At 47.3% G+C, this 27,881-nt stretch overlaps 1 protein-coding gene across 1 annotated transcript; it reads right to left on the bottom strand.

The window, feature by feature from the left end:
* Window positions 1–22: 22 nt before the first annotated feature.
* On the bottom strand, window positions 23–24,671 carry LOC130589001 (sodium- and chloride-dependent GABA transporter 1-like). Its single transcript, XM_057390089.1, has 14 exons — window positions 24,293–24,671; window positions 19,542–19,673; window positions 18,718–18,818; window positions 16,053–16,162; window positions 15,545–15,677; window positions 14,228–14,362; window positions 13,062–13,165; window positions 12,670–12,794; window positions 11,878–11,990; window positions 7,384–7,515; window positions 6,609–6,711; window positions 6,090–6,190; window positions 5,169–5,336; window positions 23–2,416 (listed from the first exon to the last, which is right to left on the bottom strand). Exons 1-14 carry the CDS (start codon window positions 24,534–24,536, stop codon window positions 2,312–2,314), a joined length of 1,806 nt encoding a protein of 601 aa, XP_057246072.1. The 5' UTR covers window positions 24,537–24,671; the 3' UTR covers window positions 23–2,311.
* Window positions 24,672–27,881: the final 3,210 nt, after the last annotated feature.

Below are 27,881 nucleotides of genomic sequence, written 5' to 3'. Positions count from 1 at the left end.
ATTTGAGGGGATGGAGTTATGGGACCTGGATGCACAGGAAAAGCGAGTTTCTCGTAAGGATCATTACTGCAAAGTTTAGAACTTTAACATCTTTTTTGAGCAGAGAAGTCCTTCTCTAAGGACACAACATGTTTGTGAAGAGTGGTTTCCTTTATTGCCCCGGTTCATAAAAATAGGTAAAATTGGAATAGAAGTTTTCAGCTACACTGGCACAGACAATTAAGGGAAAAGGAAAGATGACATGTCTGTAACTGCCTGAGATTAATGGTGATGAGCTATGACTGCAGCTTTCAGTGTTTGGCTTTTGGCTTTACAAGACCAAGCCTGTAAATTCAGCGTGTCCTCATATCTATTTAACAGCCGCATTATTTTTTGACACAAACATTGTAACAATTATATGTGGGATAGGGCAYGATCTCGGGGTGTTGGAGACCACAAAACATGCACTTAATTCCCAGCAGCCATAACTGCTGAGAATCATGTGTACAAATACAAATTGGTTACACATCTGAAAAAACATCAATAAAGATGAACCAATGAGTTGGCAGGGGACCCATTCCAAAGGTGTCTGACTTTAGCTTTCACCAGAAAACTTCTTTCTTCCTTCTGCTGCTGATCCACAGGCTGGAAGATTGGCAGAAGAGCAGGTTGGTCCTGTATTCTGGTGAGTCCCACGAACAGGCAGCACAGGGCCAGCTTGAAGCATTTTGAAGGTACTACCGGAATGTAAGAGAATTGTGCAAAGGCTCAGCACTCAGCTGGCACCTGCAGTAGCACCCCTGGGGGACTGCAGTGTGTCACTTCTGAGACCAGACTCTTTGGCAGGAAAGATGGGTGGGATGTACTTTTTTTGGATGCTCATTTTTGAGTTTGTTGGTTCTGATCTGAAGCTGGGAGTGTGAGCAGACTTGGCGATGCTGTGCCAGGAAGGGGAGAGACTAATCTAAGTCACAGCATGTGTGCTCATCAAACACTCTGTGTACAAGGGCATCTCTGCGTGGGGTCACTGAGAGGCTGGCACAACTGGGAGTGCCACTGTAACACCTACACATGGTGCTGTGATGAGCCACCTCCTTCCACAAAGCTTTATAACTGAGAAATATGCTGCTGCTTTAGGACTGCTCTGAAACACTCCCCAGCCTTCTCCGAGGTGTTACATTTCTCCAGCACCATCTACAAGAGCTCATGACCCTCTGTGCTTTGTGTGCTGGGAGTTGGGATGTGCCAGTGACAGCAGCTGGCTGAACAGACACTTCCCAAGGGAAGTCAGCACTGGTTTKCAGGGGTGGGTTTAAGCATGGTGGCTACATCCTGCTAACTGTCTCAGGAGTTCTTGTATTCCACCAGCTGGGATTTAGGTGTGGCCACTTCCTGAAAAAGGTATAAACTGAACCATCCATGGGCATTATGCTCCACCTTATTGTTTCCCAGCCAGGGAGGGTACTTGGCAGGAACTACCCTGTTTCAGCTTGGCAGAAGATTTGCAGTGCTGGAAAATCTCTTTATCACAGCCTCGCCTCTGCACAAAGCTGGCTGTGGTCAGTGCAGGGGATCTGAGCAGCCTRTAGCAAAGAGCCCTCCTTTACTCTTTTAGCTGCTTTTTAGGGCCAGAGAGTGGCTACTGCACAGCTGTAGAGGCCAGGATGCTCCAGAAGAGAAATGCTGCCTGCTCTGCCAGGCTCTGGCTCACACCAGCCCCAATGGATGCAGCGGACACATCTGGAGACTGCAGGGCCAAAACATGGCACCTGTGAGCAGCACAAACTCTTCTTAAGCCCTTCTTCAGGTTTGGGGTGATGTCCTACAGTTACTAGCATGTAAGACTCCTCACTAGAATCCCTTGCTYTGCACTAGAATCCTTTGTTCTGCACATCCCCTCCCGTTATGTATTTGCTAGTGTTTTTATGCTCCATCAATTGACAGCCATCCGATCTCTCTGGGGTGAAACACAGCTGTGTGCTGGGGGTACTCTGCGGAGTTCCTCATGGAAAAGCAAGAAAAACAGAGAAGTGGACAGCAATCAAAGTTCTCTAGGAGGAAGACGTGGGTRCCAGCTGCTCCTCTCTGAGAGTCTGGACCAGGATGTTGCAGGATGAAGATGGTCACCACACAATGCCCTGGTGGCAGCTTGTTCAGGGCCTTGGTCAGCCATGGGACGAGGAAGAGCCATGAACAGGATACTCCACCAGGTCCTCTCTTGGACAAGCAAAAGAAACCACAGAGCCAGGGTCAGCAAGCTGTGCCAGAGGAGTTTGAGGAAGAGTGTGGAGTGAGCAGCTACGGGGCAGGACGAGGAGTTCAGGCTTTCCTCCTACACGGCAGCATCTGAGATCCTCCCATTCAAAGATGTCTTTGGCTGGAGGCCGTTGTTCTGAGCGTGCACCTCTGGCCTGGGCTGTGTCATCTGCTGCAAACGCTGCCCGGGAATGAAAGGAGATAATGTGAGCCAGGGCTGGGGACAGTGGCTGTGGGACAGCCAGGGATGGATGGCAGCAGCTGAGGGCTGGGACACTTGCCTCAGGGTTCAGAGGTGACTCTGGTTACAGGGAAAAGGGATGGTGCAGGGAATGATTCCTCCAGCAGCATCTGGCAGTATCCCAAAATACTCTGYATATCACCTTTATTTTGATGCTGCACAGAGTATAGCAGCTCCTCCTTTAATCTGAAATRTGCAGAGCATCCTGGTAACAGGCAAACTGTTACCAGGCAAGACCAGCTCCAAGGAGGTACAGAAGAGTGCTGTAATGCCACCTGCTTCAGAGCAGACTGTTTCTGATTAGGTTTGATTGCAAAGCATTACTAAGTAACTACAGCAAGTTAACAAGGTTACAATCTGTGCCTTTGATGCACATCAGAACATTCACCTGCGCCAACCTTTGCGCAGCAGCAATTCCTGTCACCCTGAGCTGATCAAATGAAAATTGCAGAGTCAAGTGAAGCAAGAACCCAGGAAAATATGGAGGGGCAAATCATTACTGGAAGCATGTGGACTGAACATCAGGAGTGATGAAGAAGAATGAATCACTTTTGCCAGTCAGGGAGGGACTGATGCTGTGCACTGCAGAAGAGAATGCAGAGGAGGATTAAGCCTGACCTGAACAGACATCCCTGTAGACAGGTAGAACCTCTTTCCAGTAAAGGGAAACAAGCTTTTACCCTCTGATACYGCTGAACTGGCTGTTGCTGGGTGAAGTCCCTGAATTGTTCACTGAACTGCTTCTGCCATTCATGGTAATTTTTYCCCCCTCTCACATTCATGCTCAGTAGGATCAAAATGACTTGTAATCTTTCCTGTCTGTCAAAACCACTTTATTCAGGATTGGCATCTAATTTCCCTCCAGCTCCAGCTCTATTACAAATTAATCCAGGATCTGTGCACATAAGAGGCCAAAAAATTCTCTCTGTCTCTCTGATACCAAYACATGCACACATAGATTAGCCTACTTTCTTCCTGCTGCCATCTGCTGCTCACTCCTAGGTCTATGAATGATTGAGAGGGGGTATGGGTCTCGTGGTGTTTGTGGGTAATGTTGGAGGAAGAGTCAGACAGGGAGGGTGCACATCAGCCACTCATGCTGCTTACAGGAACTGATGGTTTGCACAAGATCCTGAGGGGATGGGTGAAAATACACTCATGAGCTTCCCTCCATATGCCTGGGGCAGCACAGGAACACACARCACTTTGGAAGTGCTGCAGATATAATTAGCACAAGCCCTTGGTCAGGAGGAGTTGAGCTACTCCTGGGAGGTCACGGACCAGTTTGTGCTCCCCTACCTGCTGAGATGTGCTCTCTCCATCTCCAGTGAAACAAGAGCGAGTCTAGGCAAAGGGTTGAACCCATATATGTAATTTCAGGCTTTCCTTCCCCCTTTTTCCAACTCATATTATGAGTGAATAAGGACCCCTCTAATTGTTTGAGAAAGGGCCTACTACTGGAATTGCACTGGCCTTAAACTCAAAATTAACAAGTGGTTTGACCTAACAACTTGGCTTGAATCCTGCCAGGAAGTCACTCACTCCTACCTAAACCCACCTTCAGATGAGAAACCAGAAATTGAAAGCAGAACCCAAACCCACCCACTTCCCACATCAGAGCCCATCCAAATGGAAGGCTGGGARGAAGAAAACTCAAATTCACCTGCAACTTTACCTTAAATGTAGAAAACCTGAAGCTGACCTCAGCCCAGTAATTTCAGCCCAAACTTTTCTGAGTTAAACATTATTCAAAACACAGCATCCCTAAGTAAACCCCTGTGATTTAGGTGGTGTCTGGTTGCTGGTCCTGCTGGGCTGGGACAGCCATAAATCAGCACCCCTGGGGTGAGTTCTTACATCTGTAGCTTGCAGCAGACAGCACTGAGCTAGGGACTAGGGGCACAGTGCTCTCAAGACTGAATGCCAACACTACAAATAAAATCTTAACAGTAAGCATTGGGTATGACATAGAGATTGATGATTCATTGCTATATAAAATCCTGCCCAAACTACTAAAGAAAATGCTTTAAAAAAGACTGGTGTGGTGGGTATTGTGCATCTTTCTTGCYTCCTGACCCCTCAGTCACAGAGTGCTTTCTGAAAAGCACATGACAAACTACCCCTGTGCTTGTCTCTGCTGTTAGCAGGGCCTAGCCTGAGATATTTCTGGATTCATGCTTGGAGGATGCTGATCTGGCTGAGGAGCTCCAAGTAAATACGCTCATAACCAGGGATTGCCAGGAACTGGGATTCTCTGGGTCAAGAAACCTCAAGAATATCTTCCCAAACTCTTCCATGGTCTAGTACCCCACACCAAAGGGATATTCAGSGGAGGAGGGCTCCATTTTTGTAGTGATGACCACACAAATGTCAATGAGGAACAACAGACATAAGGACAGACCACCTGAAGGTCTCCTGCATGTTCAACCACAGCCCAGCAGAGCTCACAGGGCTCAGACACGCCCTGCTCAGCTGTGCTGGCAGGTCCTCTCCAGCCAGCCCATGTCACTGGAGGCTGTTGAGTGCACTGGGACTGATTTGAGCCCTACTGGGGRAGAGGGTCCACAGAGGTCCTGCAGCACCAACCTGGTGCACTCAAACAGTTCTGTCAGAGCCAGGTCTGTTTGGYTCAGGCTTAGTTCAGGGAGGAGCTTACCCTGAGCAGAGAGCAGGGTGGTGAAGCTGTTCCTACCTGCCGGAGAGTCCCTGTTGAGGTGAAGAAACAGTAGAGCATGTACCCTGGAATCAGAACCATGGAGGACAGGGCCATGAGCCAACCTATGCCTTGTCCCCACGCAGGATAGACATACTTTCCCAGCTTCAGAGGAGTCATTTCCACCACACTGAAGAAGAACACACCCTGGAAAAGAGCACTGGTCATTGCAGGGGCAAGTGTGCAAAATCAGGGTCCAACCATTCTTTCCTTCATTATCCCCTTAGCTCACAACAGCCTTATAGGAGTGCAACAGCTCTTTACATTAGCCTAGATTCTTTCAGTTCACCAACTGGTAATTTCATAGCATTTCTTCTGATCCTATATGAAAAGCTGAAACTGGAGTATCCCTGATTTCCCTCTTCACTACACAATTGAGACAAGCAGTGCCTCCACAGCAGCTCCAATGCAACTTAACAGCATCCTCAGAGTTGATACCAGGAGTCTTCACCTTCCTATCATTGGGCTTATCACAGCACTCCCTGCACTACTTCTGCTGGAAGGGTAGGAACCAGCAGAGGCCAAATTGTTCTGCAGCCAGTTATCCTACATTYGGTGATGGCTTCTGTTCTCATAAGCCAGGCTGAGGCTGAAGCTGAAGTAGCTGAAAGCCAGAACTAATAATAGCTTTTTAAAACTTTAAATTATTTTGCTTATCTTCTGACATCTCAAAAAAAACGAATGAAGAACTGATGGCCTCATTTTGATTAAAAGCAATCATCTAGAACTTTTCCATGGATGATTTCCAGCAGGCAGAGAGAAAGCAGCTCCTGTATCACTTTACCCATCCCAAGGCTGCCTGGGACCAAATCGCACCAGACCAGTGCAGGGTTGAGAACTACAGCCCATCTAAAGACCTTTCTAGATCCACTTCTGCAGATAGGATTCTCCAGGTCTTACCAGGCAGACAAGAGGTGTGAAGAAGGCCCAGCAGATCTTCCACCAGATGCAAGGTTTGTAGCCAATCATCTCTTCAATGTTTCTGTAAAATCTGTTCACACCTGCAAGCAGAAATGAGCTTTGAACAAAARCTCCCCATATCTGTGCCATTGTCTTCACCTCTTCTCAAGACAGAGCACAGGCCAGGCACAGCRAGAAGGTGACAATGCTGTGGCATCAGAAACATTATCTGGAGGGGATGGGGTACTAGGACACAAATTCATGCTAACAGCTTCCATGTCCCTGGTGTCCTCTAGAGAGCCCAGAGAAAATGACCCTGGGCATCTGCCAATTCATGCAGAGGTCTTTAGGATGGCCTGGAGAAGTGAGATGACAGCCTTCCATTCCTGATTTTCTGAAGTTATCAGTCTAAGCTATTTTCATTGGCAAAATCGTTATCACCTTCACTAGCTCTGGCTTTTTAAGTAATTCACCATATCCACTGAGAAAACAAAAGAACAAGGTGGTTTTTTTGCTTACCATAACACCAAGAAATTGAGATGGTYTCAAAGAAGACAAGAAAGAGAAGACACATGCCACTGGCTGAGTAGTAATCAAACAGCTTGAAGACATAAATGCCGCCCTGAAAAGAAAAAACTGGGGTTAAGGAGTTCAGTTATAGATTATGACCAAGGATATCAGCCTGCAGCTTGGATTGCTACTGTCCRTGTCTGATGGCTTAATGTTCATTTCCTTGGGCAGTAGAGCCACTTGCAATGTTTCCACTGGAGTCTGGTTCCCAGCAGCAAAACTGATGCGCTCTTACAGACAATTAGCCAGCCTGTTCAGGCATAGCCAAGGGTGAGGAATAAAGAAATTCACTACAATCTCTTCTACTTCTCTGCTTTAGGAGTCGCTTAATTTCATCTGCTCTGTCCCTCCTAGGAGTTTTGCCTTGCCTCCTTGTGAACCTACAGTGCTCYACAAATGGTCTCCAGACCACTCCGCCCTCAACTCTGCTCATGTGAGCCTTGGCTTCAACTCCAGAGGTTCAAGTTTCCAACTCTTTGCAGCAAGCATTCCTTCAGCTTGGACTCTGTTGGCTTGAACCCTCATTGCAAACAGCAGARCACCAAGTCTGACAATAGGATGATGGTAAAAATTATGGAGGCATCCTAAATCACTTGAGATGTAGCAGTGATGAGCAAACCACTTTATCCAGAACAGGAGAAATACTGTCACCTCTCCCAAAGCTTTGGTGCCAAAGGGACCAGAAGGGTGTCATGAATGGAGGTACAAGCACAGTCATCTATACCTGGGTGATGTTGGAGAATCCAATGAGATAAGAGATGAAACAGACTACTGCGATGAAGATCTTCTTCCTGGCTCTTAGGATTCGAGGATACTCATCCATCAGGGCTGTAATGAACCCTTCCACAGTGCAGAACTATGGGAAAATGCATACACAAAGGATATATGTATAAATACATTAAAAGATATCTTAGCCTGGCATCAAACCCTCCCCCTCCCCATTTAASTTTAATGTTGAGAACCTTAGTGATTTATGGACTCTCTGCAGACTCTAGAAAAGAAAGAGGCATCTCTGCACCAAGTTGGTCTGAACCATCTTCTGAAAATTCATCTCTCTCCCCACTGAATATAGATAGAGCTAGGAGCACAGAAGTYAAATACTTAAAAATAGCTGAGATAAATCTCTGCCCTCTATCTCTCATGAAAAGCCTTCCCTTTCTTCCCATGAAATCTCTAGGACCTCCCCATCACTGCCCTGCTCCCCACACTGCCAAGCCCTATGTTACAGTTGTGTGTCGGGCTGCTGCTGAGACAAGTGCAGGAACTTTCTCACTCTTYCCTTCTTGCTCTTCTCAGCCTATGGCAACAGCAATTGTGCTGTTCAATGATCTAAAACACTCAGTAAGGACCTGCATTACCCAGTCTCGTGTACATGTGAATAACATCTCTTACTATCCAGTCCTTGACTTCATTTCACTTTTTCAAGCACACTACATGAAATGCATGTAGCACACCAAAAGCCCAAMCTCACAGCACATCATCTTTCTAGAGATGAACACCTGGATGATTTGTGCAGCACTRTACCAGGCACAGTATAATAATGTGTGCCACAACACATAAAAAAATCCCCATGAGCGTTGCCTTCCAGTTTTCTACTAGTTTTGCCTTCTGGCACAAGGGCAGTTTGACTGTTTATATGTGAAATGCATCCTTCCCTCCTATTTCTTGATAAATCGTGAGATTTATTTTTATATCTCACTCTCAGAAACAGGTAACATACCTCTCTCAGGGAGTACATTGTGCCTCTAGCAACAATCCTGGGAATTTATAAGAGCAGCAAACTGGCTTCCCTGGTCACACTGARCAAATGTACAAGTCAGTGCAATGAAAATGAAAGTAGTTTCATCACTTTTCAATGTCAGAGACTTCCCTGTCTCTGGGAAGAAAAAAATCCCCAGAGTGGAGGTATACAGACCAAGTAGAGCAGCAGAGGGTTGGGAAGATGTGTGGAAGAAAAATGAAAAGCCTGACCCTATAGCTAGACAGGGGTGGTGGAAGAGCTTGCACACTACTGACTKCTGGGGCAGGTTTCCTTGTGGGCCAGAGCAAGGCAAAGGGAGATGTGCATGCCCAGGGTTTTATTTCCACATGGAAAGCCAGTATTCCCAGAGCATCACAGCTCAACTGCTTCAACTTGAATTTTTAATGAACTAAGCTTTTTATGTTGGACATGAGTGCCATTAAAGCATCTTTTGCCATTCATGCATGGGTTAAGCTGCCTTTATAGTCATTGGCAGTGAGCTCTTCACCCCATCCCACCTGGCTTGTTGTCTCAAAGAGTCAGGATTGAGCTGGTACCACAGTGTGAAGAGATAGCATGACTAAAAAAACCACTGTCAAAAGTTATTCTTTCCACATGGATGCATGGTCAGGCACTGCCAGAGCCATGGCAGGGACAGGGGATCTGAGACCAGAGAGGGAAACAGGTTTGGAGGGGTACAGTGCTGGTCAGGGGCAGAGGGTGGTGTCCAGTAGAGAAAGAGTGAAGAAAATAATGCCTTAGATAATAGGATGGAGTAAAACTGACAGCCCTTTGGTGCAGGAAGAAGGATCAACRTCAGGGAATGCACAGAGGGAAGGACAGGGAGATGGATGATGAGGAACAGGGCTGCAAAGTGAGTTGAATTCTCTTTGTCTCCGATCAAAATTAWGCTGCTGTGTAAGGGATGAGGTGGAGAAGCAAATGGTCGTACACTGCTTTTTCTAGCCATAGAAAAGGCAATGGTATTCACACCATTTACTCAAGATTGCCTCATGTCAGCCTCAGACGCCATAGGGGATGCAGCCTGGAGAAGGCTCAGAGCTTTTCCTTGGCTGGCCTGGAGTCCACCTTTCCCAGCCTAAATACCAAACCTTGGCTCCTTGCACATATAAGAACCTGAATGAAAGAATGCTGCTTTCACAATGGTGAGAAGCTGAGCACTGGGTSCCTCCTGTTCTTGCCACTGTAGTCTGATTTCCAAAAAAATCTGCTTTTCCCACTGTCTCCAGTCACAATTTTTACCACATACTCATTTCTGCCCCACGCCTCAGCCCATGATATTATTTCTTTCTCAAGCATTTTATTTCCATTAACTTCTCTCTTTTGCTCCTTTTCCCCTTCAGGGGCTTAATCATTACACAAGATGCTGGGTCCAATAATCTGGGCTTGGGAATCAACATAGGTGGCAGCTGGGTCTGAAAGAGACTCTTCCCACCCTCTCTCCGTGTCAAGGGCTTGCTATTTCCTCCTCAGCCACCCGGAGCACCCTGTTGGGATGCGTGGACCCGAGGGGARTTTGACCACAGGTGCCAGATGCGCAGGAGAGATCCATGAGAGTGGTCTCACTGCTGGCAGCTGGGAATCCTCATGACCAACCCGTGTGAGGCAGCCTCACATGGGACAGACACAGGCTGGCAGTCACAAGGCTTGCCAGCTCCCCTGAGGAAGAAATGCCTGACCTGGAAACTGGTAGGTCAGAAGGAAGCATTAGCATATTACGAAAGAGGGTCTAGATGGGAGAAAGCTGAAGCTCRGGTGGATCAGAGCAGAGGGAACACCAAGGCACATGAGTGAGGCACTGGAGGGAGGTGTCTGTCAATCCAGGTACTTCATCCCACTCGAGGAACTGCAAAGGGAATGAGCACCCTGGCAGGCAGAGGMAGATGGAGCTGTGCTGCATCGGCAGGGGACTTGCTGGACCTCCTCYCACTGTCACTAAAGGGCTGGGGCTTGTGGCTGCATCACAAACACAGATTTCAACCCCTCCCTTCACTAGCTGGGCTTCTGAGCATCCCTGCTGTGCCTACAGAGCTGTGCCCCGCCAGTGATAAGGGACAGTCTCAGTCCAGCAGCCCTGGGGTGCAGGAAATGCCCTATGGCCCTGTTGAGCCTCACAAACAGGGCTGCTGACCCAAATGAAAAACGCCTGCTCCCCATTTGCAAATGCCACAAAGGATATCTAATCAGTACATAGAAAAACTTTTTTTTAACTGAATGTTTCCAAATGCATGTGGAATTGCAGCCATTGTTGCAGCCTCTGGTATTTGGTTTGTATGCATAAGCTGCCATGCTGTTGCTGGTGTATTTCAATGAATCAGAGCTCCAGCATGCAGACAGAAAGCTTCTTTACATGTATTTAGCTGTGCTTTTTAAAAGCTTGTTTTCCTTTTTTATTCCCCCCCRGCCTCCTCTTCCAGGTAATGATAGCCCCCCACAGATTGCCTGCCCTCCGAGACTGTCAGAAGAGACGTGGAGAATTTCAAGGGGTATTTTAGAAGCAAATGCAACAAATAAATTCCACAGAGTGCTTAGAGGGCTTATTGTCATGTCTCCAACTATTTACCAGCACTGAGTGAATAATCCATGGAGATAATTTTTTTTTCTGTAGATGTAGCTTCTCTCAGAACATTTAGGTATTATTCAAGTATTTTTTTCTCTTTTGCTTAATAATGTCTGTGGAAATGCAGTGATGAGCTTTATAATGCATTTATGAGAGTGTGACATGGTTGAAAACCAGATTTGATTGATTAGATTTTCCTGGAAACCTGGTGTAACATTTCAGAAATTGGTTTGAGTCTGATTGTGAAATAGGCTTGGGTTTATGAACACTACCTGTAATCCAAGAGAGCGTGCATTTTGTGGTGGTGGTTAGCGCTGCAAGGAAAGAGCACATGGACACAAAAGAGGGTGTGACAGACTGAGTGCAGGCTTTTGCAGGAACCTTTGATTTTGATGCACTCAATAGGAAGGCATGCTGCAATTCACTACTTCACTGGGTMGCTACTTTTATGCTGAATTATCAGGAAAAAAAGCATCACTGCTTGTAAAAACACAGAGATAATGGTTTATGTTTTGTTTTGTGAGGGCTCTGAGGGGGAAACGTGGAGACCTGTTGCTACATCTTACTGCTTTCCCCTCAAGTATTGTGTAAGATTTACCTGATGGCAAAGCACTCAGGGTACCCAGGCACCAGCCTTTTCCAAGGCATGATTCCTTCCTTCTGCCAGGTTCTATCCCTGGCAACCTGTGGACCAGGCCAGGGAGCTGCASCTCTGCTCAGGGTTGCTGTTGGCATYGACAACAATGCCAAAATGCTGCATCAAAGTACCACCTTCACACCACAAAAGAATAAAATACCACTCTGCTCAGCACTGTCCCAAGTGCAGAATGGGACACCACCATTGTACCTGAAGATATTTTTGTATCTTCCTCCACTTTGTCCCTGGGTTATCTCACCTGACTGTCCAGACCCAGCATCATCAGCATGGAGAAGAAGAGGATTGACCAGAGTGGRGACAAGGGTAACTGTGTGACAACCTGTGGGTAGGCAAGGAAAGCCAGTCCAGGGCCTGCAGTAATGAAAAGAGCAATGAGCCCATGTTTACAAAGCATTTGATCAGAAGTCTCAATTAAGGGCTATGGTTAAACAGAGAGAAAACAATTATAGCCATGAATTGTGGGGATTTCATACGGGAGCTAAAAACACCTGAGTCTTTGCCCATGACATACCAACCCACTGGAATACACAGGGGCAGGATGGGGAGACAGAAATGACTGGGGAAAAAAAGTCCTGCAAGCAAGAAAGTCATCAAATTATTGCAGCCAAAGGGAGCTGGAGCACTTTGCTAGAAAAATAGACTAATATTCAGAGCTGGTTACAATTTTCTTTTTTTTTCCGTCACAAAATGTTGTTTTTTGAGATAAAAGCTTTCTCTGGGAAGACAGCAATTTCAAAATATGTCTGCACAGAAAGACACAGTCCTATCTTGGTTAAAAAATTATTTTGAGATCACAGTCTCAAGCTTTTGCATGAAAAAGAGACTCCAAATTTTGATCACGTCTGCTGAACGTATTAGGTATTATCTATTCTCCATAGGAAGGTTTCAAACAGCAAATGGCCTAAATATTTCACTACAGCACAATAAAATTTCAGCACACCAAGTTAGGGAAGACCTAAGAGCATCCCATGCTCACTTACAAATTGTTCTCACAGGTTGCTGTTGCATTTGAACCTGGGTTTCTGCTTACCTGAGGAGGCCAGCTCTGACACTGATTTCTTTGTGATGTGTGACATGAAGCCAATGATGGAGAAAATAACAAATCCYGCAAATATGCTTGTGGTGGAGTTTATACAGCAGACAATAATGGAGTCTCTGGAAGAGAGRAAGAGAGAAAAGAAACCACTTGCAGGTGGGGTAAACAAAAGAGTTGAGAGCTGGTCCTGTGCCTAGGACAGGTAGCTTAGGTGACATACTAAGTGTTCTGCAGGCAGGGAGCCCCTCTACAGAGATCAGAGTGTGTCCCCTAGGCTGGATGTTGCCAGCAAGGGGACAGCAGAGATCAGGCACCCAGACTCAGCACAACTCCCTCCCTCACCACCCCTGAGCACTCGCACAGGAGGATGGGAAAAAACRACTGACCTGTAGACGTTATTGTGGAAAGTGTTGTAACTCCCCAGAGCGATGAGGGAGCCCAGCCCCAGGCCATAGGAGAAGAAGATYTGAGTGGCTGCATCCATCCAGACCTGCAGAGAAGGAGCCAGGGAGGGAGTGCAGCTGAAGGGGACTCCATGCTGCAGTTACATGTCCTGCAGCAGCTCAGTGCAAGGCCAGCAAGGGGACTGGATGTACAACCCAGTGGGGTGGCCAGGACCTGAGGGAACACTGTCACTGGGGCCAAGTCAAGAGCTTCTTACTAATATCTAATCTAAACATATTAACGTCTAATCTAAACCTTTCAGTTTAATGCCATTGCCTCTTGTCCTATCACTCCATGTYRTTGTCTAAAGACCATCACCAGGTTTTTCCTGTAGGCCCCTTTATGTACTGGGAGGCAGCGGATCTGCATCCTTTCCATGTGTGGAGTGCATCAAAGTGCAGCCTGGCCCAGCATCACACATATATCCCCAGCCCTCTGAAATGTGTGGATGAAGGCTGYTTCTTGGGATGGATGAAGGGTCATGCATCCTGTTTACAGCTGCAGAGGAAGACAGCTTGTCCCAGTGCCTTAAAGTCTTAAAACTTGGAAAGCTTGTGAGTGGTGACTCTGGAGTCACAGGAGCACTGCTKCTGAAAAAGGCAGTCTTGTGTCTCCTGAAAAATTTGCTTTTGCATGAGTCTAGGGTCCCCTCTGAGCTCCCWCTGCCCAGGCAATCTTACTGGCCACCACTCATTCTTTAAGCACTTCCAAAAACTGCTGCTGTGTGTGCTGCTGCATTTGTGCTGCTTCTGAGGCCCCCATGCCAGTACCACCATATCATCCTTTCTCTAGGACCAGAACAAGACCAAATCACCAATCCCAGGACAGTCAGTGAAATAAGGCATTCCCAGCCCATGGAGGGGTTTCCCTTTGTCAGGATAASTTCTGACTCTCCCACCCCATGGATAACACTCCTTGAGTACAGCAGAGCTGCTGCACGGATGTCTTCCCATAAACAACCTGTCCCTCAGCTTTGTCTCAGCCTCTGAGGGTCATGACTGCTTAAAAGGGGTTATTTTAAATGCTTAAAATATTCACAGGAAGTGCCTGGGGAAGCCTAATGCAGAGACAACCAGGAGGTAAGAGTTTTCCACATTAGGCTACAAACCTCAGAGTCAGAGAGCTTCCTGAAGTCAGGCGTGAGGTAGAAGAGGATCCCCTCCTTGGCTCCTGGCAGCGTGACTCCCCGGAATAAGAGGATGAAAAGCATGAAGTAGGGGTAAGTGGCTGAGAAGTACACCACCTGAAAAAGACCCCATGGGAGAGAAGCCATCAGCCCACCAGGGCCCAGGCACCTTCCATGCCATCATTGCATCTCACATGTCCTTCCATAAGGGTAAYAGGCTCCCAAGCACAGCCACTTTCGGCAGCATTTCTTTGTATTTGCTGTTTCCCATTCCCATGCCAGTAACATTTCTGGCTGTTTGAGGTTTCTCCCTGCCAATGATATGCAAGGACACACTAATCACAAAAGTAGCATGCTAAAGTCTGGATGAAACACCCAAAGACAAGGGAATTGCACAGGGATAATTTTAGTCCACAGAAATAATCCCCTTAAGTCATCACACTCTTATTTTGCAGAGCTAAAGCTAGTGTTTTTCTAGACCAGTGTATCAAGCAAAATGAGTTGTCTTGATTCCACTGCTTTCTTTTCAGCACTGTTTCAGGATCTCACAGATATGTGCCATCCCTCATCACAGGGCCCACACCAGTAATCACCAGGGCTTTGCTATGGTTGTGTAGCTAAATCCTGTTTGAGAGCCACTGGGGACATTAACAGCTTAGGTGCCCTACCCCTGAATTGCTTCTTTCTGATCTCTTCTTTAGATTATTCCTTTCATAATAGTGTCCCACTGCACCATGCTGTGCTCTAAATAACACATCCCAGGATCTCAGCATCACTGTTTCACTAAACTAAGCAATTACCTTTCTGCTGTGCTAGCCTGGAACACTGCACAGTGAATAACAACAGGCTTCTCATCTGAAGGTCTCCTACCAATATCGAAAGGGCAGCAGGGAAATTTTCAAAGGAGATGGTGAATGTTTTTCCACCAGAAGCAATTTAAGAGACTGATTGTCAAAAGGGGGAGACCACAAGAGACTCTGCTCTCTCAAAGGGCTGCCCTAAAGTGGGAAATATTAGTAGTATCTGAAAATGTCTCTTCCCAAAAACAGTTGCGCTCACACCCACAACCTTACAGGGAAGAACTATTCTCTACACTTAAAATGAAAATTACCATAAACACAGTAGCAATTTTTACAGCCGTAAAATGTAAATGCCAGGAATTATATAGTATCTACTGTGACTTTGCCTCTAAACACTATAACCTTAGTTGYAGACATTAAAATAAAATTGAATCAGGAGGACTTTCTGACAGCRCAGCAATGAGAGGCAGCACCAAAACACCCAGCCCTCACACTGTACCTTGCCAGTCCACTCCACACCCTTCCAGATGGAGAAGTATACCAGCAGCCAGGCCAGGGCCAGTGTGCCAGCCAGGGGCCAGCGGATGGTGCCAGGCTCCCCCAGGCCCCCGGACATCTGGTGCATGTTCCTCCTAAGGGTGGGAGACGCTGTGTTAGGAGGAAGCCCCACAATTCATGCCAGAGAGATTCGGAGCTCCCAGAGGTGGCTGGAGGGTGAAGAGCCAGTGCAGACAAGCATGAGAACACGCAAATCCCCAGAGACAACTGAGGTTCATCATGATGGGATTAAGGAAGGAGAAGAGAGGTRGAGAGGCTGTTTGCCTGTCCATCCACCTGACCTGTGTCTGCACAGCGCAGCACCAAGGCCAGAGGCCGGCTGTAACGCCAAACCTCCTGCCAAAGCTGTCCAAAGAACAGTGCCAACAGGCAGAGCCACAGCCCTGGTGGGCAGGTACAATGACCGTGGGGAGGGGGAGAAACCTGGTGTAGGCAGGCTGGGGACGTACTCCCAGAACTCGGTGACAGCGCTGGTGAGGTTGGTGGTGTCGTTCAGGGAGTAGTTGGAGAAGCAGCGGTCGGTGTTCCAGGGGTTCCCACAGTTCTGCCACGGCAGGTCCTGCACCAGCACAAGGACAGCAGGGTTATCATTCATGTCATATCCCCCAAGTGAAATTTGGCTTCTTTTAAACTGAAACCCCTTAATTTATTTTTTTTCTTTTTTTTTGCAAAGAGGATGGGCAACTCCACTGGATCGGCATGTCCTTATAGTCAAAAGCACAGAATCATTTTCCAAAATATGACAAAATGTGACAAGGATTCTCCAGGAAAAAATATCATTATGTGATTAGGGCAATGCTGTAGCTCCAATAAAATGTTAGCAATTCCCCAGATAGAAAGCCATTTCCAACTAACAGTTGATAATTAATAGGTACAAATTGAAATACTATCAAGGTTTATTCCATTTATAACCATTACAGCTTTTTGCTGCCTTCACTCAACAATTGGCTGGAATTTAATGCACAAAGAATAAACACTGATTCATTTCTTATTTTTCATTTATACCAACTTCAATGCTTAAAAAGCAACATGGCCCTGAGAATGGAGTCAATGGATTGTCTACATGAACAGACTGTTATAACACAAACACAAGAGTAAATTTAGAGCTCAGTAGCTGTTTCATGCTGACCACTGCCCTAATTATAAGCAGCACAAAGGGATTCCTGGGAGATGTTTACAGTCTAGGTATCAGTGTGACAGTAGCACAACACCACAGACCCAATGCAATCAGCTCTGGCACTGCAGGCAGTGAAGCAGCAGTGTCAGGGGCTGTGCAAGCATGAGGGTAACTCACCCGGGCCGTGTGGGGCCACAGCTGAGCCAGCCCAAGGAAAGCAGCTTGGATGTGTCTCCATGTGCAGCTATCTCTTTTCCCAAACACAAYGCACGTAGATAAATGCAGAGCAGCTATTCTGGGTGATTTCCCTCTGCAGATAAGACCTGAGGCTCCAGCTCAACAAAGCTTTAAGATGTTTGTATCCATCCCTATTCATCCACGAACACAGACTCCTTCAGAAATATTATTTGTGTTTTACATGCCTTGTGGCATCAGTGCCTTTAAGTGCTGCCTTCACTGCTCCATCTAAATCAATTCTCTCCAGCAGATGATACCTTCAAACATGGTATTTTGGCAGAAGAGTGGCTATTGCAGGGACGGGGGTGACATTCTGGTGGCCCCCTGGGCTGCTACACCCACCCAGTGATTTCACTGACTTGTGAACTGAACTGTAGAAAAGGCAATGGCTAGAGCAGTGCTGCACAATGGCTTTTCTATGTTTGCATGTTAGAGATGCTGCACAGCTCTCACAGGGAGGGGCAGGCTGGGGGACAGTTTGTTGCTGCTCCATTTCCTCTGAATTTCAGAGGACAGCAACTGCAGAAGGCAGGCTGGGCTCCTATTATAGTTCAAAATAYCGTTAGTCAAATTTAGAAGGGACAGGGAACATTAGCCTAGCTTTTTCATTTGCATCATAGATACTTTTGGGAATTTGGAATTATCTCTGGTAAAAGAAAAGTCAAACACCTGGAGCTRCCTGTGCACATCCAAGCACTGTCACAGCTGGATCTGTGACACCTGAATGGACCAAAGCCTCATCCTAAGATGCATCCTACCCAGGGTGTAGTTGGGATGAGTTCCTTTGGGGCACACCTTTGTTCATTTGGGAGTCCTCTGAGGGTGCAGAGGCTGTGCATCTAATCATGCACAGCCAATAATTTTGTTCTTGATCCAGGAACCTACAGTGATAGGTGGTATTGGTGGTAGAAGCACAGTTGGTAATGTCAAATGCAATAATTCAGCAAAAGTTTATTGATAGGTACTTGACATTTTTGCTGAAACAAAAAGTAATACTGGATGTACAGCATTCATAACAGTATTTCAGGGTTATATCTAAATGACATTTTAAAAGATCCCATTTGAACCATGGGGTTGATATCTTTAAGGCTGCAGGCTGCTCAGACAGTTACATTAAGGAAACTCTTACCAGTTTCTGGGCTGAAATAAATAATTCAGCTACCAAGAAGTTAACATGGGTTGTGATTCTAACTTTGTATGGCAGAAGACCCTGCTATGGAAGAGAAACCCACTATAAACCATAACATCAAAGCACAGGCTAAAGGATAGTCACAAGCAGATGTCTAGGTGCTTTCTGAATCATTTTCCAGCGAAAAATCCCTTGGATGTCATTTATCAAGAGAGGAGTGAATAAGAACTAATTAAGATCAGAACTAAGCCCTGAAAAATGAGACCATGATGTGACAAAAYCTGACAAAACCTGTTCTAGAAATGTGCAGCTCTTAGATTCCAACAGCTTTAGAAATAGAACAGAAACASAGGGTGAGTTTTAAAGACTGTGAGCAGGGAACAGTTCCCATAGAGGGGATGGAACCATCCCCTCCAGAGGAAAAACATCAGTACCCATCAGCTCTGCAAAACTGCCTCCAGCGCTGATAAACCTCTTCAGGAAGGGTTCAGCAGGATGTTGAAAAGGATTCTATGCACGAACTGCAAGCAGCTAGTGCCTGCTTTGGGGTATAAACAACTCWCTCCCATAAAGCAGGAGTGAGGACCCAGACCACAATCAATGCCATGCTGCASACATGCCCATAACTCACGGCAGTGAAAGAGTTGAAGAGATAGTAGAGAGCCCAGGCAATGATGACAATGTAGTAGATGTTCAGCCAGAAAGAGAGAACCATAGCTGCCAGTCCCACTCCTGTGAATGAACGCAGAGAGCAGCATCAATATCCAAGGCAGTTCAGTCTCCAGTACCCAAGAGAGTTCACAGGCACCAGAGCAAGTTTTTTTTGGAAAACCAGAAAAAGGGAATCAGGTCATCAACACAGAGTGTGCTATAATTTTGTGAGCTGGTCAGCAAGGGAGGTGTGTTCTCTCACGTCTCTCACACATCCATTTCACACTGGGGAGCAGTGCTACCTTTCAGTGTGCTACAGGTACTTTATGGACAGAGCTCCACGAAAACAGGATCTTGTCACTTCAGAAGTGACTTCACCCTGGCAGAATCACACTTTCCCACATCCAAGGCACTTGTACATCACCATTGACTTCTAGAAAACAGTTACTCCAAACACAGCAACTGATTTGTGTCCCCTGTTTACAGCACTCCCATGCAATTAAAGTAAGGAAGGCCTGGGGCAACAAAGGGTCTTCTGCAACCAGAACCCCTCCATCAAAGTCCATATTGCTCATAAAGTTCCTTGTCACCACCCAAAACTGCTTGAACAGAGCACAATGACGTTAGTAACTGCAGACATCAGGGTCAAAAACAGCTTGATAAACACAGAGAGGGAAAAAACCTCCCCTCACCTGCCACCCCATCCCAGGCCCCAGGGGTTTGCTGATTTTATTTCAAACCATAAATGGGGTTTTGCCTGTAGCTAAATGCCATTGTTGTCACAAACCACATAGAGCACTGTACCTTTGAACATGGGTGCTAATCTCCAGACTCCCAGTCCACCAACAGAGGTATACTGGCCCAGAGCAGTTTCCAGCAGGAAGAGTGGAATCCCAGCAAACACCAGTGTCAGGAAATAGGGGATGAGGAAAGCCCCTGAAAGAAGAAATGTTATCAGGCAGCTCYCCCTTTGAACAAGAAGGAAATGCCTCCAGCTGCAGTTTCTTGCTCTGCAGCMCCTGTGTGATAAGGAGTAGCTTCTCTCAGAGGTGACAGTTTGCAGCTGGAGTTGSTGTATTTGGTGATTCTCCCACTGAAGTCATCACTGTCTTCCCCTTATCACTATGGGTGTATATGTACCATGTATCCATATACACTGGCATCACTAGCTATGCAATGCCAGGTTCTCTTTGTTCCTAGCTATTTAGACGATGCTAAACCCAATCTGACAACAAACCCAAAAGCTTGGACACTGACATTGGTAACTTCTTGCTGATGCTTTCTGTAGAAGCTGCAGAAGCTTTCAATTCTTCTTCTTGAGGCAATAGTGCACAGAAATATCTACTATTGGCACTGCTTTCTTTGTTTATAGCTATTTCAGCTTTTAAGAAAACCATGACCAAGATTGTACTGGCTTTTGTAACAGTGCTACATACCACCCCACCTGTGTTTTCGGTTTTAGCCTTAAAATTCCTGGTGAAAATACTATCTTCTCCATGGCCSTATGGAAATCATCTCATCACTAGAAATGAGGTAGTACAGCCATTCAATAGAGATATTACTGGTATCCAGTTTTTAGAAGAGCAGTTACAGTAGGAGAGCCTTGCTGGGTGATGTTCAGATCATCCTGAGTTCTAGGTCCCGAGAAAAAGCTYTCATGCACATGCCTGAGCATGGCATCGTTTCTGAGGAAGATGAACTCTTGAAAAAGATGGTGGCTGGGGACAGAGAGGGGACACTCAGTTGGCCCAGAAGCAGCTGTCCATGTTCTGGACAGCACTGATTCTTGCACTAACTGTAGGGTTGAGCTGTCAGTCTCAGTCTTCTCCAAATATTCATGGAAAAGCAAACATGCAGCCCGCAAGCAAAGCCACTCTGGAGARCTGCAGCCTAGCTTGCACCCAGCAGAGCCAGGCTCCAGCAGCTGCTCTCCAAGGCCAGGGAAGCAGCCAGGCAGAGCCAGGGATGCTGGCTCAGGGGACACCCAGCTGGAGACATCTGCCTGCCAAGCAGGGAGCTGAACCCAGCTGGGAGAGGCGGGTGCCAGCACCCGGCATGGGAGTCCGTGGGAGGCAGCAGGCAAGAGGAGCTGGCAGTGGGTGGTGGGGAGGAAACACTCCCTGTGCCAGCAGCCCAGTGACCATGAATCACAAGCTGGCATGGAAGCACAGGCTCTTGGCTTCACCAGCAGCCTGGCAAAGAGCAGTGAACAGCTTTGGGCATCGCTGTGCCCGCTCAGCATACTCCCCTGTGTGCTCGCTAGACACCACAGCCTGCAGGGTCCAGCCCCCTGGGAGCTSTGCAGGAAGCCAGTGTCTGCTCCAAGGATATGGATGCTGCCACCCTGCTGCTGTGGAGTTTGGAGGCTGAGCTTAGCAGCAGTGCAAGTCTCTTCCTCGCTTCTATGCAAGCGATTCACGAAATTTGGCTGAAGCCCTGATGATCCKGCATTTCTCATCCACAGCAGGTCAGGAAGGTTTGTAGGTGAAAGATCTTACTAGACTGTTGGGGGAAAAAAAGAAAACAAACCTTTGGACACAAGTMTTTTACCTTGACTTGACAAAGGTTCTCCACAAGAACAATGGAAATCTACAAATTAGACCACCTCCTTGAGCTGAGGGCTGGAGGCCATCACATTGTGATTCTGGAGGGCGGGGTCCCCAAGCAAGCATGGATAATACTCCCAGATCCTGTACAGCCAAGTGGGAAATTAGTTTTGAAATTTGCGCCTAAATTTTGTAGGCCTGTGCAAAATACGGTTGTGTGTGACCTTGTGAAAGTCCCAAATCCATTAGTGTCAAAGGGGTGATGATGCTGGTCCTGCTCTGCCTGCTCAGAACACTGACCCTTGGAGGCAAGGAAGGATCAACAGCACCTGGTGCTCACTGTGCAGCCCCAAATCTGCCTGTTCCCGATGTCATACAGCAGAGAATAACAATCATTAAAATAGGGAACACTGCCCACGAATCAAAAGTTGAGCATTGCAAGTTGTTACACACTGTTGCCTTGAGTCTCAGTGCGCAAATGAGGAGTGCATGATGCTTAYTTAAAGAGTTGTTTTTCTTTCAAGTTATTCAAGCCCAGCACCTCACAGGCAATTTTTAGCAGGTACCGAGCCACATTTAGAGTGAATTTGGAATCCGGTACAATCCTGTTGAGATCAAAGGGACTGTATGAGGTCAGACATCGGTGTGGAGACTGGAGCCATGGGCACAGCTGGGCACATCCAGGTATGTGCAGGGTCCGCAGGGAGCCCAGACATCACTTCGGGTGAAGCCTGCTCCCCGCAGCGGATGGGCCGAGCGCTGGGTTGCCGTGCCCTGGGCTCCCTGCGCCGAGCAAACCAGCCATGAGCCGATGCAATGTGACAGCGGTAAGTGAGACGACAATATTTCCATTCAGTTCAATTTGCCTGTGCGTAATGGAAGCAGCCCACACGACCGTGCTCTGAGCAGCGCACATGCGGGACGCTAAAATTAGAGTTCCACCCACAGTCTGCTGTGCTCCGCAGGCGCCTCCGTCGGGGCAGAGCCGAGGCGGTGCCCACCCGATTGCGAATGAGCTGCCGTGCGCCCCTGCCTCGCTGCTCCGCTCCCGCTCCCGGTGACGCTTTCGTGCGTCAGCTCTGCCGCCCGGCCCCAGCAGCGGCAGCCTCCACCCGCCGCTCATCACTGCCGGCTGCGGGAGCGGTCGTGCCTGCGAACAGGGTGAGAGGAAGGAGCCATCCAGGCTGCCACGAACTGCACGAAGCGGCAGGGAAGGCATGGTGTTTGGGAGCAAGCAGGAGCCAATTCCCTCCCGCAGTCTCCCGCATTTTATCCKCCTGGCGTACCTGCTGACAGCCGGCTGATCCCTCCGTGTGCCTGCAGCTGCCAGGGCAGACATCACCCTGCGTGCCATTGTTAATGCTAATAATAGTGCTTCACACCTCCACAGCACCCTCTGTCCTAGCTTCTCAGCTGACTTTGTAGGATCGATTTTAGCTTCACAACACCCTCATCTAATTATAGGCATTGTCATCTCCATCTTTATGTGTGAGGAGACAGTCATGGGTGTGAGACTTGAGATGACGCAACAACCGCAGGGCAGATGCTGGCTAACAACCAGTGCTGGGACCAAGCCCCGGCAGAAATACTCTGTGAGGAGAGCTAGCAGTCARAGTGTGGCTTGACGCAGTTGACAAACCCACACCGTGGCTCTGGCATTGGTGGCACAGGCTCCCCGTGCCTGGTTTATGGGTGATCCCATAAACCTGCACATTTGAACCTCCCCACAAAACCCAAAGAAGCTGAGCATGCTCCATTCCTGAAAGTGTTCAGGGTTGGGTTGGATGTGGCTTTGAGCAACCTGGGCTAGTGGAAGGTGTCCCTGCCCTTGGCAGAGGGTTTGGAACACAATGATGTTCAAGGTGCCTTCCAACCCAGATGATCCTATGATTCTACAATTCTATGAAAACAGCATACTCAGACATTTTCTTGTCAAAATTGCTAACTTTCTGGTCTCCTGCTGGCACTTACTCCACATGCTTTAGAAACAGGGCCAAGATACCCTTAACTGCCATGAAGTTAAATGGACAGATCGCTTCAAGGAGCAGGACCCTTCTCCTCTTTTCCCAAGTTRGAAGAGAAGAGCATCCTACACCGCCTGCAACACAGACAGCAGAAGTGGGTTGGTGATATGAGACATTATGAGAGCCAAAGGCAAAAGGAAAATAAAAAAGACGTGGAGAAGCAGCATGAGAAGAGACCCTCAGAGCAGCATGAATTAATATGGCTCTTGGGACAGGGACTCCAGGGAGGGAAGAGTTAAGAGGAAAGCAAAGAGCAAGGTGGGAAGACTAACAAGCAATATTAAAATTATATATACAGCCTTAAAGGTGAGGGAAAGAGATTTGGACTGTTGTGGAAAGTCTGTAAAGTGGTTCAAGGTGAGCAGCTCTTCAAGGCAGGGAAGGAAGGCTATTTTAGTAACAGGCACAAACAATGGGAGAGCTGGGCATGGAGAAGAAAGAGCTTCTGCTCCACTGACACCAGTCCATATTTCCTTCCACAAAAGCATCTCCCTGACAAGGCTAAAGAAATAGTGCCATGTTAGAGGGAAGCTGAGGCACAGAAGTGTGTTTTGTGTCTTGGCCCAAGATGTGCAGTAAATGTGTAGATGGGCAGGGAGAATTCTCTTGAGAATACACTAGACTTAGGAGAACCCTACTTTTAACAGATGCAAACTGGTTTCTGTGGAGGTGCCACAGCATGCAGGTGGGTGCCTATGTGCATGGCCCTCCCTGTAAATAAATGAGATTGCATATGCCTCTTTTTGTAGCCCGGCAGATTTAGACTGCAGAAGTTTGACAGAACTCAAACTTCTTGTTTTATTTCTTTGGACTGCTTCTTCCCAGTCTACACTTACCAGTAAACCCCACAGAGCATGAAAACTCTGACAACTTTAAAACTCCCATCATGTGGGAGAGCTCTCAGCTAAAGGACCACCCATTTGCCCAGACCCACATGAACCAAAACCTGCTTGGGGACAAGGCTGCTCACTTGCATTTCTCTCACCTCCTCCATTCTTGCCGCAGAGATAAGGGAAGCGCCAGACATTGCCCAGACCAATRGCATAGCCCACACAGGACAGGAGGAAGTCAAATTTCCCCTTCCAGGAACCTCTGTCTGGGATYTCCTTCTTCTTCTTCTTCTTGGTGCTCACAGTCTCAGGGTTGATGGGGTCCAGCTCCTCCAGGGCTGCCTGCTTCACCTCGGAGGGAGAGTTCAGCTCCACGGAGGTGTTGTCCATCTTGCCCATGGTGAATCAGATGTACATCCACTCTTGCTGAGGGGCTGGAGGAGCAGRAAAAGCAACTTCTGCCCTGGCTGAGCACAGGAGAAACAGGAAGCACTGAGCAAAGCTCCTGATGAGAAAGGAGAGAAAGAAGTTATCCTTTGTCAATATAGTGTGTCAGACTTGGTTGTTACCAGCACATAACAAATCCCTAAACTCTCATCACCTTCTCATCCCAATGCTCTGCGGGAAGAGCTCCAGGACCAGCAGGCATGCAGCGAAATCACAACCAGTGGGTGACCCACCACAGAGCAGTCCAGGCAGAGAAATACATCTGAGTGACAGAGAATGAGGGCAAGATGGAGGTGTCCCAGCTCCCAGGTCTGAGGTCCAAGACTGAGTGCATCAGACACAGAGCCATCTGAGAGTTTGTGTGGCCCAGCCAGAAGCACAGCTTTGCAGCAGCACCTCTGCTGTGGTGCTCCACTTTGCAATCCCGTGTCCTAATCCCTCACCACGGCAACAACACAGCCGTGTTCACAGCTGTGCACCGGCAACATCTGGCAAGAAAATCRCTGCTCTGCTCAGCCCCTCCCTGTGCACCATGCTGTGTGTGGTACTGTAATCCCCAGGTATATTCAGCTGGTGCTTGCTAGTGACTAGAGCCAGCTTGTGAACCGCTGATATCCCGTTAAGCCAGGGCTCCAAAGTCCTGATGATTAATTGGATGAGCCTGACTAAAAAATTTAATTAATACCTGCATTGATTTTAGTCTCTTAGAAGTATATAACCGTCACACRAAAATAATTTGGAAAGAAAGCGAGAGCAGGCTATGTTACTACACCTGTGTCTAAAACAATATTGCACTCGTGTCTTGAAATCTAATTGGAGTTTCTCYCTTCCTGTCACAGAAGCTATTGCAAAGCCAGGAAAAGGCTTGGAGGAGAGCCAAAAGGCTGCTTAAAAGTGTGGAGCAACTTCTGTGTGAAGAGAAGGAAGCAGATCCATTGCTCTGTGGAAGAGGTAGCTGGCAGGGGCCTATAAATGTATCAGTGTCATAGAATACAAGTATTCACCATTTCTGACACAAGAACTGCAAGGGATTAAACAATGACCAGGGGGTGGTAGGTTCAAAAAGAGCAAAAGTTAATATTCCAGAAAAGGTGCACCTATGGAGCAAGACTCCCAACTGCAGGACATGCTGGATGCTGAGAGTTTATATGACTTCAAAGCAGGAAATTAAGGGGCAAAATAATGGAAGGAAAATCCACCAGGATGTACAATCACAGGTCTAGGTCTGCAAAACGCTGAGCTGGAAGTTGTTGGAGGTTGAGGCACTCTTCCAAGGAATTAACACTCCCTACTTTCTCTGGTTTTATCCATCTGCCCTCAGACAGTGCAGAAGACAGGACTGGCATGGGGTTGACTCTCACCCACTTCTCAGCCTGTTTTATGGAGACAAATTTAACTCACACCAGGGTCCATGAGGGTGATCAGTGCTACAATCTCCCAGAGGAGTCCGTTGACAGAAACATTCACAGATGCAAACAAGTTGGAACATAAAAAAACAAAAGAACTCAAAATGCCAGGCAAAGGGGAAAAACTGCCGGCCACGTGCTAGGGAAAAACAGAATGGCAGACAGCTTTGTCTGAGGGGAGGAACAAAGTCCACACAGCTCAGGGAAGGAAAAAACACAGATGGGAACCTGGTGAACCTCTGATGTTGGTCTCTTCCCCACAGCAGATGAAGCTGGTGGAGTTAGAGTCCTTTCTCTCATTGGTTTGGCTTTTCCTGAAGCCTGGGGCCAGGCAGATTTACTCCTATGGCTCCCCTCAGGTYGGGCTCCCCGAGATGGTCTGATTTTGGACCAAAAAGCAAGCCCAAAAGACCAAGAAAAATCAACAGAAGCTGCCAAAGAATTGCCAGTTCAGGGAAAATCTTCCTGCACAAGCTAACAAAATCCAAGCTAGCTAAGGCCTGCAGAGTGAGACCAGCACACAGAGAGTGAGGGCTTGAACAAAGCCCATGCCAGAGCTCCCCTGRCCCCRTCCCAGACYCGCCTTAAAGCTACAGGACCCRTTCCTGGGCATGGAGCAGAYGATMCGRAATAGAGTAWYATMCCAAAATCACCCCAAGACAGCCTTGGGATACCACTGTCACACCAGCTCCCGTCTCCTCACTGAGGCAGGGACCAAAAAGATTATACAGAACATGTAGGAGGAAAGTAAAATAAAGGCCATTTGTAAAGCAAAACAGATGAAATAGCCCCAAAACCCTTGGGAAGAACTCAGAACTGGGTTAAGTCAGGATAATTAGCTGTGCCTGGAGACATAACAAACTGGACTCACAGAAGCCATTTTGACTCTTTTTTTTTTTTTTTCTGTAGGAAAAATCTAATAGGTAAGCTGCTGTCTTTAAAAAGTATTTATATATCCTTTTCTTCCTGTTGCCACATTTCTGGAGTGATACTGCAGCTAGATGGTCACACCGCATATTTCATATAATTGGGGTAAAATGATAAAGGAGCAGCAGATCACACTGGCAATTTCTTCTTACCTTATAAGTGAGGCCCTTCATCTTCAGCTCAGAAAGAACAAGTTAGATTTATAGGGGTTTCTTCATGGTCAAGAAATAGAAAAACAGGCAAGAGGATCTCATTGAGGATTCGTCTCACCTACTGTCCTGTCTCTCTACAGTGACAGATAATTAGGGCAGAAGAGCTCATGTAAATCCCAAAGCCCTTCTCCTCATTGGGCCATGTCCTTCCCCAGACACATAGCCCTGACCAGGAAAAATACAGGCATCAGTCACCTCAGGCCAAGTGTTTGACTTCTGTGTTGCTCACATACTGGAACAAGTAGTCCCACTGGGACAAAATGTCAGCCCTCCACTTATCCACGTGGGTCCCCTCCAGCACGAGCACAGGGCTCTGTCCTGTCCTGACAGCCCAGAGAGAACAGAGTCGGTTTAGCAGCTCTCTGTCACGTCAGATTATTCTGATTATTCTGTTCTGAAAAGCATACGGCCCTTTGGGCACAGCAAAATGCCTGAAGGACTTAAAATGGTAATCAGTAAGAGCAGAGCTATGAGCTGGAGGTGGGCTCTGCTTTGCAAGGACTTGAAAACAAGGTCAAAGTGTCATTTCAAAATGATGCTATAGCAGGTTTCCCACTCACCTTCTTCCAAATGCACCAAATTCTGAAGCCAGAACTTTCCAAGCAATTAGTGAAAGCTGATGCCACAAATCCCTGCAGTAAACAAGTGACCTGTGTTTCACTTAGTCTTGTAGAAGGCCTGGTCTTCTGCTGCTCAAGTCAATAAAAACAATTGCCTGGTCCCAGTGGGTACAGAGCCACTGTCCTGGAAAA

The sequence above is a fragment of the Malurus melanocephalus genome, unplaced genomic scaffold (genome assembly GCF_030028575.1).
Source record: "Malurus melanocephalus ecotype Western Australia unplaced genomic scaffold, MMel_1.1 scaffold_22, whole genome shotgun sequence".
Taxonomy (NCBI): Eukaryota; Metazoa; Chordata; class Aves; order Passeriformes; family Maluridae; genus Malurus; species Malurus melanocephalus.
Note: the sequence above shows the minus strand (reverse complement) of the source record. Positions and strands in the feature narration are given on the sequence as shown.